Source organism: Dipodomys merriami, unplaced genomic scaffold (genome assembly GCF_024711535.1).
Source record: "Dipodomys merriami isolate MVZ:Mamm:240054 unplaced genomic scaffold, mDipMer1.0.p SCAF_11, whole genome shotgun sequence".
In the NCBI taxonomy this organism is placed as follows: domain Eukaryota; kingdom Metazoa; phylum Chordata; class Mammalia; order Rodentia; family Heteromyidae; genus Dipodomys; species Dipodomys merriami.
The window spans coordinates 20,600,710-20,614,413 of record NW_027202382.1 but is presented as its reverse complement, the minus strand read 5'-3'; the positions used below and the strand labels follow the sequence as shown (position 1 = coordinate 20,614,413).

The following is a 13,704-nucleotide window of genomic DNA, read 5'->3' as shown; positions in this document are numbered from 1 at the left end:
ACTCTGTGTCAGAAAATTTTTTCAAAGTTAGTTGAAAGAATAGAGGACAAGTGCATGCTTGATTGATGGATGTGAGCTTCAGAAGGAACTTACTATCCAGTATCGACCATACTAATATACACAAGAAGAAATCACATGAGCATTTGCTAGATTTAATGCTTCCCCTTCTATTGATCAGACATTTCAGACCAGGTTCTGGGAAATCAAGTACTAAATCCTACAGGCTTTGTGGGTTATAGATCTCTGTCATAACCACTTCGACTCTTCTTGTGTGATAGTATAGATAATATGAAAACTATAATTATGGCCCAGCACAATTTAAGACCCCCAAATTCAAATTTGATGTAATTTTCACGTCTCGAAATATTGGTCTTCTTTTCGTTTACTAAGCCATGTCCTACATAGACTGACCTAGTATTAGAAGCAATGAAAAAGGCAACAACACTGCATGGTGAAAATCCTGGCAGAAAGTCATAGCTACTCAGGAGGCCGTTTGAAACCAGCCCGATGGGGCAATACACTCCCAGCGATTTTTTAATCTCCAGTTAACCGCCCAAATCCCGGAAGTAGAGCTGTGGCTAGAAGTGGTTGAACGCTAGCCTTGAGCAAAAGTAAAAAAGCTCAGGAACAGCACCCAGCCTCTGAATTCAAGCCCCACCGCTGACCAAATAAGAAAGGGAAGGCAAGGGAGGGCAAGGGAAGGAAGGGGGGGAAAAAAAGAAAAACAGAAAACACAGCTGGTTGTTACTTTCTTTGGCCATGAACAATTTTCCTCCCTGGGATCATTCCTTATCTGTTTCCGGTGCTGCCCTTCAGAGATTTCCAACCTCCTAGCTACTTCTGTTTGACTAGGAGGCCTACGGGAGGACTGGAACACATTCAGGAGCAGAGAACTCGCTTCCTAAAGACGTTTCATTCACCTCCGTCAATGAGCCTGTGACCACCAGATGAAAGGAAACGTTGGCTTCCAGGTCCGTCATCAAGGGGACTTGCTCTCAGTCGGAGAATTGGGGGGGGACCCCTGCCTTTCCCCGGGTGCCCGTGAGTGGGCGCCTTTCGCCGTCCTCCTCCCCCGCGCCCCCTCCCCCCGCAAGCCCGCCTCGGGGGCTGCAGTCGTTCCGCAGCTCGCAGGTCACATGGCCTGCCGGAGCGAGGGGATCCCTGCGCTGGAGCGGCGCTGCGGGCGGAGGTGAGGCTTCGGCGCGCACCCCAACCGCGCCGCGCCCGCGCCTCCCCGATCCCAGACCCCGGATCCCGGGGTCCGCCAATGGCGCCTCCCCGGCGACCGGCCGGCTGCAGCCAGCCGGGAACACACCACGGATGAATGACCTCGGGGTGCGCCCAGGACCCGGCTGACCGCCTCCGCCCGGTAGGTGTCCGCGCCGCAACGCGCGATCTGCCTGCCCAGCCCCGCTGGGCACGGCGGCCAGAGCCCCCATCCCGCGAGGGCACGGGTGTGCGGGTGGCCGCGGGAGAGCGGAGGAGGGCCTGCGTCCCCCCCCGCCCCCCCCCCGCCGCCTGTCTCCCCGGCCGTGCGCCCCGGGCAGGCTGGCTTCGCCGCGGCCCTGCCCACCGTGCCCGCCGCTTCCTGTCGGAGGACCACGGGGCGCGCCGAAGGGCCGGGGCACGGCGCGGGGATGGATGGTGGCCTTCTCTACCCCCCGCCCGCGCTGTCAGGGCAGAGAGATGCGACTAGGGTATCGGAATCTGGGTAAGACTCCCGCCGAGCCAAGTGCCCAAGAGCCCACGGCCTAATGGCCGCCCGTGAGCCGCGGACCCTCGCCGCGCGCTCCCCCCGCCCCCGCCCCGCGCGCCCCGAGCTCCGCCGCAGCCTCGGGCTCTCCTCTTGGAAACCTAGCCGGGGAACGGGGCCGGGAGGCGGGGGTTTGACCTGGCCAAAAGAAGGCGCCCCCTTCCAGCTCCCAGAAACACCAGCTAAAGGAATCCAGCCAGGCAATGGATGGCGACGGTCAGCCTGGGCCTTCGCGTGGGGAAACTGAGGCCTGAGGGCAGTGAGGATTGTCCAAGGTCAGACGCTGATGCTAGATCCTGTGCCATTCCTAATTAGGACCTCCTGGATGTGCCCTGCCTCCCACGCCCGGACCTTGGGGTGTGGGCGTCTCCTGTGTCGCACTGCGCCCGCCCTAGCTGGCTTGGGAACTTGAGTCCCTGGGCAGGTCGCTGTGACCCGGACACCTCCTGATGGGCGGCCCCAGGCTCTCCCAGGAGACTGACTGCAGGGCAGCTCCAATGATGATCTCACCATGCAGACCATTAGCAAAACCTGCAGGTGTGTGTGTGCGCGCGCGCGCACGCGCGTGTGCTAGCGTGCGAGCAAGTGCTCTTCTCCAAGAGAACTAAAGAGAAATAATTATGTTAGGGGCAGATTTCTAAAGATACCTTATGCCACAGAAACAGGTGAAAGGAGAAAATTGTGCCTAATACCTAACATGAGGACAATTATTAGAAATGTTTTAAAAGAACAAATAGCCCATTCAGGAAACAGAAAAATCTAAAAGGGAAAATAAGGATCACTTAAAACTCTATCTTTTAAATTGTTAAGATTTCCTTGACATCTTAAAATTTACATACACACATTCGAAGTTTTGCATTGATAACAACAGTGGTAGCATGTTTTCATTTGTATGCCTTGATTACCCTCAGGAATCAACACCTATTCCTATGTGTATTGTCTTTTGTATTTTTCTGAGGGTGAATTGACTTAATTCTTTTGCTCATTTTACCCTCAATTAGATTGTCTTTCTCTTCCTGATTTTTTTTCACATGTTATACATGAATGCAGCATTTTCTATTGTATGTTGCAATAAAATAAGGTCATTTTTACTAGTTCTAATTTCAAATAAAATCTTTAGAATACCTCCATTATTTTTAAATTGTAGTGGTGGCTATATGGGTGAATGGATTTGAGTTGAAAAATTGAATTAAACGGTACATCGTATTTTATGTAAAATATACCATAGTCAAATTGATCTCTCTCGTTCTCTCTCTCGTTCTCTCTCTCTCTCTCTCTCTCTCTCTCTCTCTCTCTTTCTTTCTTTTTTTTGGCTTGAACTCTGAGCCTGAGTGCTGTTCCTCAGCTCTTCAGCTCAAGGCTAGCACTACCACTTAAGCCACAGTGCCATTTCTGGTTTTCTTGTGGTTTGTTGGAGATAAAAAAGTTTCATGGCTTTTCCTGTCCGGGCTGGCTTTGAACCACAATCCTCAGATTTCAGCCTTCTGAGTAGCTGGATTACAGGCATGAGCTACTGGTACCTGGCAAATTGATCTATTTCTTAAGCCAGGAGAATTATTCTGGGTCATGAAAACCTACCTTTTCAGATATTAAAACATGTTATAAAGGTTGAGTAATTAAAATAACATGGCCCACATACACAGATAGAGAGATGCATAAACCTATAGTTGGGCATGATAGTATACATCTCTAATCTCCAACACGAAGGAAGATAAGGCCAGCCTGGCCTATATAACAAGATTATGTATATGAACGTATGTGTGTATGCATGCATACATCTTTTTAAAATCTGCACACACACACACACACACACACACACACACACACATACAATACTTTAAAAGAGAAAAATCTTTTATTAAGGTCTAGTGTTACAACACCAGGGTATCCACAAAGAAAAAGATCTCCTGGCTACTTCTCAAAAGTGAGTAAAATAGCCTGTTCTCTCAGAAAGGGCAGGATGTGGCATGAGTGTGACATGAAAATTGTAGGATTGTGCACCAATAACACAACTTCTAGCTACAGCATTCACAAACCTTACATAGGGCAAATCATAATCCTTGAATAAAGGTTTCATATTGCACCAACCATAGACTTTCTGTTGTCACTGAAAGAAGTATTTCTCAGTATTTCTTCCTTACTCTCCAGTGGAAATTGTAAAGTTATCTAGACCTCTTCAAAGCTTGTGATGGTTGAAGTTGGTGCAAGTTGTCTGAAACAGTTGGAGCAAGGCTTTCTCCATATAGGAATCCTCACTTGTAGCTGTAGTGTAGTTTCCTCTAGGCATTATGGAGGGTTCAGAGACATCATGGTGTCATAATGGCAGTTCTCTCTGGCTCCAGAAGAACTGTTCAGGGAACAGCTCTCTACCCAAGGCAGATGGGCACAAGACAAGTGTCTGACAATTCTCAACGAGTCAAATCTGGCCACTAAAACTTAGCTTATTTAAAGGAGAATTAAAATTAGAAGAGTGTTTGCAATATTACTAACTTTTTTTACAGTACTTAGCAGTACTTAACTTATTGCCAAGTGCTGGTGGAGGTGCACAGAGTACAGAGAGGGTACTCGGAGTTCAAGGGCAGCCTTCCATATAGCAAAGATTGGAATAAGTTAATAAATCATAATCATAGCAATCTAAATTAGGGATAAAAATGGATTTAGGCTCCTTGACTGTCACAGTCACTGCACCAGTGCCAGCTCAAGGCCCACTGTTAAATCAGATATTGAGTAAAGATCATGAAAGGGATTAATGTGTTCTTTGTAGAGATACGGAAAAATAAAAAAAAAAACAAACAGAAATGTCCCATCATTTCCCTTCATCCCTCCTCTAAATTATACTCTTTTTCCTGTTTTCCTTTTAAAATTTCTTTCCCTCTTGCTTTCCTTGTATCCTTCCTAGTACAAGCAAAGGTTAAATGAAAATCCTTTATCATTTTTTTTGGGGGGGTCTGGTCGTGGGGCCTGAACTCTGGACCTGGGCGCTGTCCCTCAGTTCTTCAGCTCAAGGCTAGCGCTCTACCACTTGAGCCACATTGCTACTTCTGGCTTTTTTCTTTTTGCTTATGTGGTGCTGAGGAATCAAACCCAGGGCCTCATGCATGCAAGGCAAGCGCTCTACCACTGAGCCACCTTCCCAGCCCTCCTTTATCATTTTTAATGGCATTTCTGCCAGGTGTGGTCCTGGAAGTAGAATTACTATATCAAAGATGACGCAAGGACTGCTCCAGTTCACAGGTGAGCACTCGTTTGTTGACTTGTACCACTCCTCTTGAGGTAAGGTGATCTGAGATTGTATTAAATATAGAGCATAATTTTCGAGAAAGGCACCACTTAATATTACTGGTGGGAAAATGTCCTTTTTCTCCATTTATTAGTTTTCACAGTTTCCTTTAGTAGAATTTTGTGGAATGTCTATGTAGTTTGTGTATTTGCTAGGTGTTTTAGTTTGGATTTAACTTTTTTTTCATTTGGTCCCATGAATTAATTTTTGATTGGTTAGATGAAAGTATTGTATGCTTATAAATAGATAGTGTGCTTATATATATATATATATATATATATATATATATATACACGTGTGTGTGTGTGGTGTGTGTGTGTGTGTGTCAGAATGATAATATATGTATGGATATATTTTTATACTAAACTGTTACCACTATATCCTAAAAGCTTCTTGCCATTTCTGTTGGTTTTTCAGCTGCTTTTCTTGAGTTCTGATTTATGCTGGGGCAGTGGTGCATCTAAGTTTTTAGAACCAGCCTCTCTCTGGACCCAGTTTTGCCACTTCATTAAAAGTTTTGTTTACCTTGAATAAAAGGGAATAGTGCCCTAGTTTTTTTTCAGGGTTAAAATGGGCTTAATACTTTGTCATAGGTTGTTGTTTTTTTTTTTTAATGAAGATCAATGAGATGCTAGAATTGTGCTTTACACTTAAGTATCCACCAGATATTTACAAATCAGTTGGTCTCTGAACATTATGAGGACAGCCTCTACTCCCAGTTGTGTAGCTCAGAAATTAAGGCCCATGGAAGTCAAAAGACTTAGTATTTGCTCAACTGTCATTGCACCATTTCAATGTATGGAGGACTAGAGGGTACCAAAGATAAATAAGACTACATCTACTATAAAGATATTTAAAATTCCTATTGGAGCATTAAGTCCAGGACCATAAATAAAGCCATGGGAGACAATAAGGCATCCTTGATAATGCATAGGCTTTGCAATGTGTCCTATCTTTCCATTTCCTGCTTTCAGTTTGCTTGCATCTATTTTACATCATCTCAGTAGAATTAATTCTCCTGAGATTTATGAGTTTCTGAATTGGTCAGAAGGCCATAATTCCAAAGGCCCAGCACACCCTAGACCCTTAATAAGTACTCCTATTAGGGCTTAATAAATGGTCACTACAGAAAGATGTAGTCAGCTCCCTGTGCCTTAGGTTCTGCATCTTTAGATTTAACTAATGGTTGATCAAAAATTCTCTCTCTCTCTCTCTCTCTCTCTCTCTATATATATATATATATATATATATATATATATACATACATAAATATACACTCATATATCTATTAGAATATGTATAGTGGTTGTTTTTATTGCCATTATTATCTAAGTAATAAAATATAATTTCTATTTATTTTTGGTCAGGGGAGATCATGGTTGGCTCTCAGAAGTGCCTTTTGAATTTTTTTTTTATGATTAAGTTAGGCCATGTAAGGAAAGAATGCTAGAAGTGGATGGAAACTACAAGAATTCTTCAGCCATTGGAGACTGATGGAATAGTTTCACGGAAAAGAGTGCCATATTCCATCTGTGCTTCTGAATATCACCTTCCCAATGCCCCTTACGTGACAAAGGGATTTGTAGCCAAAATCTTTTCATCTAAATAGTATCTCCATATGAAAGGTTTTCCCCTATTTTTCAAGACACAAAATAGGCCTAAGGAGAGAAATAACTTCATACAAATTGATCTAATTGTGGATTGTGGGAAGCAGAATTGGACTGAGATTTTTCTGTGTGAGAAATTTTTTTTACTGTGATTATAAAGGGAATATAGAGAGGGATGTAATGAATACATTTATTTTTGGACAATGTCACCCCTTTCCTTCCTCTCTCCCAGTTTTTCCCTCCTGTCTCCACTCACAAGTTGTATAGTTCATTTTCAACTATAGTGTCTAATAAGTACCCTGCTGTATTTGTTCACCCTTTGTCCCTCCATTTCTGTGTCCTACCCTTTCCCTCCCAAAGACAGATAAACCAACAGATAAGGCTAAAAGAAAACAAAAATAGCAACAAAGAAAAAAAATCTATTGTTTCCATTTTCTGAAGTTCATTTTGATTTAAAAAAAAAAACCAAACATTATTTTATATGATCAGAGGCATGCTGGCATTGTACCTTTGCATTCCTCCCCTGGGACCAAGATACTTTGAATTCAAATCCGTTGTTTGTGCTGGGAGACCAGACCCCACTAATGAGCTTGCTGGAATCAGCTGACCTAGAGGTGTCGAGGAGTAATCATGGTCTGGCAAGTGAGGAGGACCAGGCACAGGGACTGAAAGGAAAATGAGAGGTTTAAGAAGAGAGACCATGGAAGTGACTGGTGGGCTGTGAGAAGTCAGAACTTGCCAGTCCCTTGGACTAGAGTACCTGGGAGAAAGGTGGTGCTATTCCTAAAGGAGGAAGACTTGGAAATGTGGACAGCCTTCAGCTTCTTAACTCCTGATTCCCTAGGCTAGAATTCTGCCTCCTGTGCCCCAGGGCTCCTTCAGTTTAATTTTCTTTATCTTTTATTTGTCGGTTGTCTTTCATTTTTATTTTTAATTTGGGGCCTGGGAACTGTCCCTAAGCTCTTTTGCTCAAGGCTCACACTCTATCACTTTGAGCCACTTCACCACTTCTGGTTTTCTGTGGTTAATTGCAGATAAGAGTCTCATGGACCTTCCTGACTGTGCTGGCTTTGGATCACCATCCTCAGATCTCAGCCTCCTGAGTAGCTAGAATGATAGGCGTGAGTCACCAGTGCCCAGCTTCCGTTTAATTTTCTAAAATGTAACTGTCATTGTCACTGCATTTCTTACTACAAGCCCTAATTCAGGTGTATTCTTTGAGATCTTTGTCTTTCACTCTTTTTCTGAGCTCTGCACCCTAGACCTGGTAAATAGGCAGATCCAGTTTTTGTGTGTGTGTGAATGTGTGTTCCAAAGGTGTGCTTTCCAGGCATACATAAAAAAGCTCAGTAAACACTGTCCAATAGAAACTGGAATATAATGGTGTGATTGTTACTGGGCCAGCTCATAGTTAGCCTGCAGTATAACTGGGTACTGGAGGGTGGGACTGAGCAGGTAACATCATGCCCTTTTGGAAAAAGCTGTCCAAGTGATGTAAACACAGTCCTCTGTGCCCCACCCCCATGAGTGAGCTGAGAGCAAAGAATTACTCAAATTACCAGTGAAAATTTCCTGCTTTGGTCTGTTCCACAAAGACCAGTTGTCTTAAAACTCTAGGTCTATAAGGTAAAATAAATTACAAATGGTGACAGACACCCCATGCCACAGAGAAGCAGTTGTATAAATCTTTTAAGAAAATATTTTAAAAGGCAAAACAAGAACATACTCTTTAATGCTTACATACTTCCTGAAGTTTTTGCCAAACCAGTCAGTCTTTCAGCGATTGAAGGATGTAATCCTAACCGGTGTGGCTCAAGGTGGGTATGCTAGCTGTGTTGTTTCTCAAAATATTTTCTGCCTTTCCCTAGGGAGATCCGTATTTTCCCCTAATCATTGCCTTTGGTAGTGGTTCCTGCAGGAAAATTACATATCCCTGCTCTGCTGAACTGCAGAGGAATGATGTAACTTCATTTGGCCACTAAAATGTGAGTAGAAATGATGTGTGTTACTTTGGAATAGGAGCTTGAGGAGCTAGCTTATGGTTCACTGCTTCTATCTGTCGCAAAACAAACAGAAAAGGTAATTATGCACCCTGGTGTACAGACAACATGAAACATGAGCACAATTGATTGATATGGGCAAATGATGAGAATAAACACAAGCCTTACCTCTTGAGAGACAGAAAGACAGAGAAACAGAGAAAAAGCAATATATTATGTGGGGGTTATAGGAATTGAAAAACCGGAGCATTTTCCTTTAATCTACATCAGGATGAGTAGATAAATCTATGTATGAGGGCCTGCGAAGGTGGCTCAGTGGTAGAGTGCTTGCCTTGCATGCATGAGGCCCTGGGTTCAATTCCTCAGCACCACATAAGCAAAAAAAAGGAAAAAAGCCAGAAGTGGCGCTGTGGCTCAAGTGGTAGAGCGCTAGCCTTGAGCTGAAGAGCTGAGGGACAGTGCCCAGGCCCAGAGTTCAGGCCCCATGACTGGACCCCCCCCAAAAAAAATTATGTATGAGAGATATTGCTTCTAAAATAGATAATGTTCTCTTTATGTGGGAGCAGGATTGGGGGTAGAGCCATATATGTCCTCTCCCCACAAAAAAATGTCGGTCTGGTGCTGCTGACTCATGCCTATAATCTTCCTGAGGTCTGAGGATCACAGTTCAAAGCCAGCCCAGGCAGAAAACTCTGTAAGATTCCAATCTCCAACTAACCAGCAAAAAGCCAGAAATAGAGCTAGGAGAGCGCCATCCTCGAGTTAAAGGGTTTACATGCTTAGATCTTGAGTTCAAGTCCCAATACTCACATACACATACACCAAAAAAACAAAATTCACAGTAATTAAAAATACTCTGGGGTGAGAATCTATTTAAGACTCGAGTAAAGTAATATAATAGGAGAGATGTGTTTTTATTACATGGTTTGTGTTTTTTTTTTCTGGGACATATTTAAGGTAAAAATGTTTGTTGTGTCTCACCTGTAGTCATCTGAACTGTTTCTTCTCACATTTATCTAAAAAGAAAACAAAACCACCTTATAAACCACTGAGATTTGGGAATCATGGTTGAAGCCTATTCTGTCTCTTACAGCATACAGTATATTAGGGAACCTAGCCACATGAAAATTTTTCCTCTGAGCAGTCTATTAGATCTTTTCCTTTATCCTAAGATGTAGAAATGATTCCGATTCTGCTTCTTTTCTGTGAGCTTTCACTTCTGCTCTGTGGGAGGAAGTACTTTGCTTGCCTCACTGCTTAGTCCAGCGGATAATGGTGTATGTGCTCAATTAGGGGCACACTTTAAACAAGGATAAAAGTAAATGTGTCTACTTGAAGGCCTCAGCTTCTATCCATCATAAAGCTTGCCTAAGTAACTGTTTTCCTCTGTCTGCACTTTGATCCAGAATGGAAAACAAGTCAAGTGGTTTATTTTCAGCCTCCAGTTAGACCACACCTGTCGGTAGACTTTTGTGCAGGAATTTCATGTCATATCATACATTATGAATACCTGAGCTATTCATTGGCCCAGTAAGAGCTGGTCACTTCTTCAGGCAGAGATCATGAGTTCTATGAGCTGAATCTTTCTCCTTCCCTGGAGGGGACTGACAGGGCTTTAGCGGTTGTTAATAACTTTATTGGCCCTAGTTAGGAAAATTACCTGGGGTTAAAGTTCTTTCATTTCGGCCCTACCTAACATTATATTCAGTACACAAAATGTATTGTGTTCTTGGCATTTTCTTAGTTGTCTGCCTGATCTTACAAACTTTTTTGTTGAGCTGCATCATCTACAAGGGTCACTATTTTAACTAGGCTATTTTTTTCTTTCTTTCTTTGTGTCAATATTATGGGCTTGAACTCAGGACCTTGCACTTGTTAGGCAGACATTCTACTGCTAAGCTATGCTTCTCAGCCCTTTGTGTGCACTGGTTGTTTTTGAGATAGAGTCCTGCTTCCTTCTCTGGACCATGATCCTCCTATTTTATTTATTTATTTTTTGTTTCCCAAGCATTCATCAGCACAACCAACTTCTTCCACTGAGATGGAGTCTTGTGGATTTTTCTGCTTTAGCTGACCTAGAACCATCTCAACTTCCCAAATGGGATGACAGGCATGAGCCATCAGTGTCCCCCAAGAGGCTCATTTTCAATGCTATTATATTACTTAGTTTTGAATTGGCCCTACACTTTTCATACTAGTGTTGTCTTTGTAATTCTGTTGGTTGGTGCAAGTCTGTTTTCTATCACAAAATTAAATCTCTGTACTTCTAAAACAGGACATTAAGTGTGAACATGGGTGCATATTTTAATGAATTTTTACCCTGCACTTACTCACTAACATGTTTAACTTTCACAATAATATCATATGAGTGATATTTTCTCCATTGGTTCCAATGATAATTTATTGAAAATAAAACGAGAGCTTGACACCTGTAATTGTAGCTATGCAGTGAGGCTGACAGTTGAGGATTGAGGTTTGAAGCCAGCCCAGGCACACACATTCATGAGACTATTATCTCCAGTTAATGAGCAAAAAAGCCAGAAGTTAGAAATATGGTGGTAGGGTGCCAACCTTGAGTAAAAAGAGCTAGGTGAGAGTGTAAGGCCTGGAATTCAAACCACAGCACCAGCACACACAAACCCACACAAATGAAAATAAGAGAACAATCAGGATTAAATGAACTTGCAATTTGAAATACATCGTATGAGATAAGAAAAATTTAATAGAAGATGACATAAAATAGCACAGAATCCTAAATATGAATAGCAGATGACATTAAATAACAAAATCCTAAATATTCCATCTTAGGGAATCTTGAGGGGTTTTTGGGGTGGTGGTGGGTGGTGGTTATGATTAAAAGCTAGTGTTTTACCTTTTACCATTCTCTGTTTCCCTCTCTCTTTAGATTTGACTTGTGATTCTGGCCAGAGTTCCAGGATGGTTTGTTCTTGGGACCAGACTTGACCAAAAGTTGACCTGATGAGTGTGTCAGCCTCTCCAGCTGCCATGCTTCTCCGGAGGCTACGGCGACTCTCCTGGGGCAGCACCGCTGTCCAGCTCTTCATCCTGACGGTGGTAACATTTGGCCTGCTGGCTCCCCTGGCATGCCACCGCCTTCTCCACTCATACTTCTATCTGCGCCATTGGCATCTGAACCAAATGAGCCAAGAGTTTCTGCAGCAAAGCCTGAAGGAGGGCGAGGCTGCCCTCCACTACTTTGAGGAGCTGCCTTCGGCCAATGGCTCTGTGCCCATTGTCTGGCAGGCCACACCCCGCCCCTGGCTGGTGATCACCATCATCACTGTGGATAGACAGCCCGGCTTCCACTACGTCTTGCAGGTGGTGTCCCAGTTTCACCGGCTCCTGCAACAGTGTGGCCCCCAGTGTGAGGGCCACCAGCTCTTCCTGTGCAATGTAGAGCGCAGTGTGAGTCACATGGATGCCAAGCTGCTCTCCAAGTATGTCCCCGTGGCCAACCGCTATGAGGGCACTGAGGATGATTATGGCGATGACCCTTCGACCAACTCATTTGAGAAAGAGAAGCAGGACTATGTCTACTGCCTAGAATCATCGCTGCAGACTTACAATCCAGACTACGTACTGATGGTGGAAGATGACGCCATTCCCGAAGAACAGATCTTCCCAGTGTTGGAGCATCTCCTGCGGGCTCGCTTCTCGGAGCCCCACCTTCGAGATGCGCTGTATCTAAAGCTCTATCACCCAGAGAGACTGCAGCACTACATCAACCCAGAACCCATGCGGATCCTGGAGTGGGTTGGTGTGGGCATGTTGCTAGGGCCCTTGCTAACCTGGATATACATGAGGTTTGCCAGCCGTCCGGGGTTCAGCTGGCCTGTGATGCTCTTCTTCTCCCTTTATAGCATGGGCTTGGTGGAACTGGTGGGCCGTCACTACTTCCTGGAACTGCGGCGCCTAAGTCCTTCCTTGTACAGCGTTGTTCCTGCCTCTCAGTGCTGCACCCCAGCCATGCTCTTCCCTGCCCCTGCCGCCCGCCGGACCCTCACTTACTTGTCCCAGGTGTACTGCCACAAGGGCTTTGGCAAGGACATGGCCTTGTATTCATTGTTGAGGGCCAAGGGAGAGCGGGCCTATGTGGTAGAGCCAAACCTTGTGAAACACATTGGACTCTTCTCCAGCCTCCGGTACAACTTTCATCCCAGTCTGCTCTAGGGGAAAGAAATACCTTTCTGAACTTGGCCACTTCCTAGAGATTTGCCTATCAAGCTCTTTATTTAGACGTGGTTGCTTGCAGAACATTCCATTGTTTAATGTTGTTAGGAATAAAGGCACTGGCCTACCCGAGGGACAGGTGTAAGTTAAGGGCCTTGACATTGGTAACCCCTGGCAGGACTGGCAGTTTGGCATAGGTCTGAAGCCCTCTTTTCCTCCACATAGCCACACTGCCTCATGCAGTCTGCCCCACCCAACGAGGGTGCATGGAAATGCCAGTTACGTTCTCCACCACGTGTTTGTAAGCCCTGCCTTGTGATAGAGCTTGTGACTGCCAGAAACCCTGTGCACAGTGATAACTAACTGTTTTTAGGATTTAAGGGTAGAAGTTGACGAGAGGTGAGATCCTTTTAAATGGTCTTTCACATTGGGAATGAGAATGTATGTATGTATGTTTAAATGTATATGCCCAGAGAAGAAGACCATGTTGACATATTCTATTTGTTTCCTTGACCTGGTGAAATAAAAGCTGATAAAACTTGTGTAGTGCTAGGCGTCTTGGGGATGGGGTGGGGGAGAGAGGCAAGTGATCGGGCTTCTGTGTGATTCCCATCTTCTTTCCTCTTGTATCTGTAGTACAACGAGAGGTGAGATATTTCAGCAAGATCCACATCAATTGATTAGACTTAATAGTGATTTCATATTGAAAATTTCGATCAGATTCTGCTTGTTTGGCAGCTAGACATTTCAGAATGTGAAATGTGATATATTCTTTCCTGGCTAATGGAAACTATGCTCATTTCTTTTTCTTCTGCTAGTATAGAAGAAAAAGCATGGACCATGAAGTCAAAAAACCCAAACTTTTGTTTCAGA

The 13,704-nt window shown here is 44.1% G+C and overlaps 1 protein-coding gene across 7 annotated transcripts; it reads left to right on the top strand.

Annotated features, from left to right (window-relative positions):
* Positions 1–604: 604 nt before the first annotated feature.
* On the top strand, positions 605–13,373 carry Pgap4 (post-GPI attachment to proteins GalNAc transferase 4). Of its 7 annotated transcripts, none has more exons than XM_070010909.1 (3): positions 605–971; positions 8,509–8,625; positions 11,546–13,373. In XM_070010909.1, the coding sequence occupies exon 3, from the start codon at positions 11,620–11,622 to the stop codon at positions 12,829–12,831; it is 1,212 nt and encodes a 403-aa protein (XP_069867010.1). In that variant the 5' UTR covers positions 605–971; positions 8,509–8,625; positions 11,546–11,619; the 3' UTR covers positions 12,832–13,373. The 7 variants fall into 7 exon arrangements, with proteins under 7 accessions (XP_069867010.1, XP_069866996.1, XP_069867024.1 ...); XM_070010895.1 differs by having other exon boundaries at positions 605–1,369; XM_070010902.1 differs by lacking the exon at positions 605–971 and adding an exon at positions 1,594–1,711.
* Positions 13,374–13,704: the final 331 nt, after the last annotated feature.

Bases quoted from the DNA above. Each gene is read 5' to 3' on its own strand.
- Pgap4 (XM_070010909.1), top strand. From the start codon at position 11,620: ATGAGTGTGTCAGCCTCTCCAGCTGCCATGCTTCTCCGGAGGCTACGG.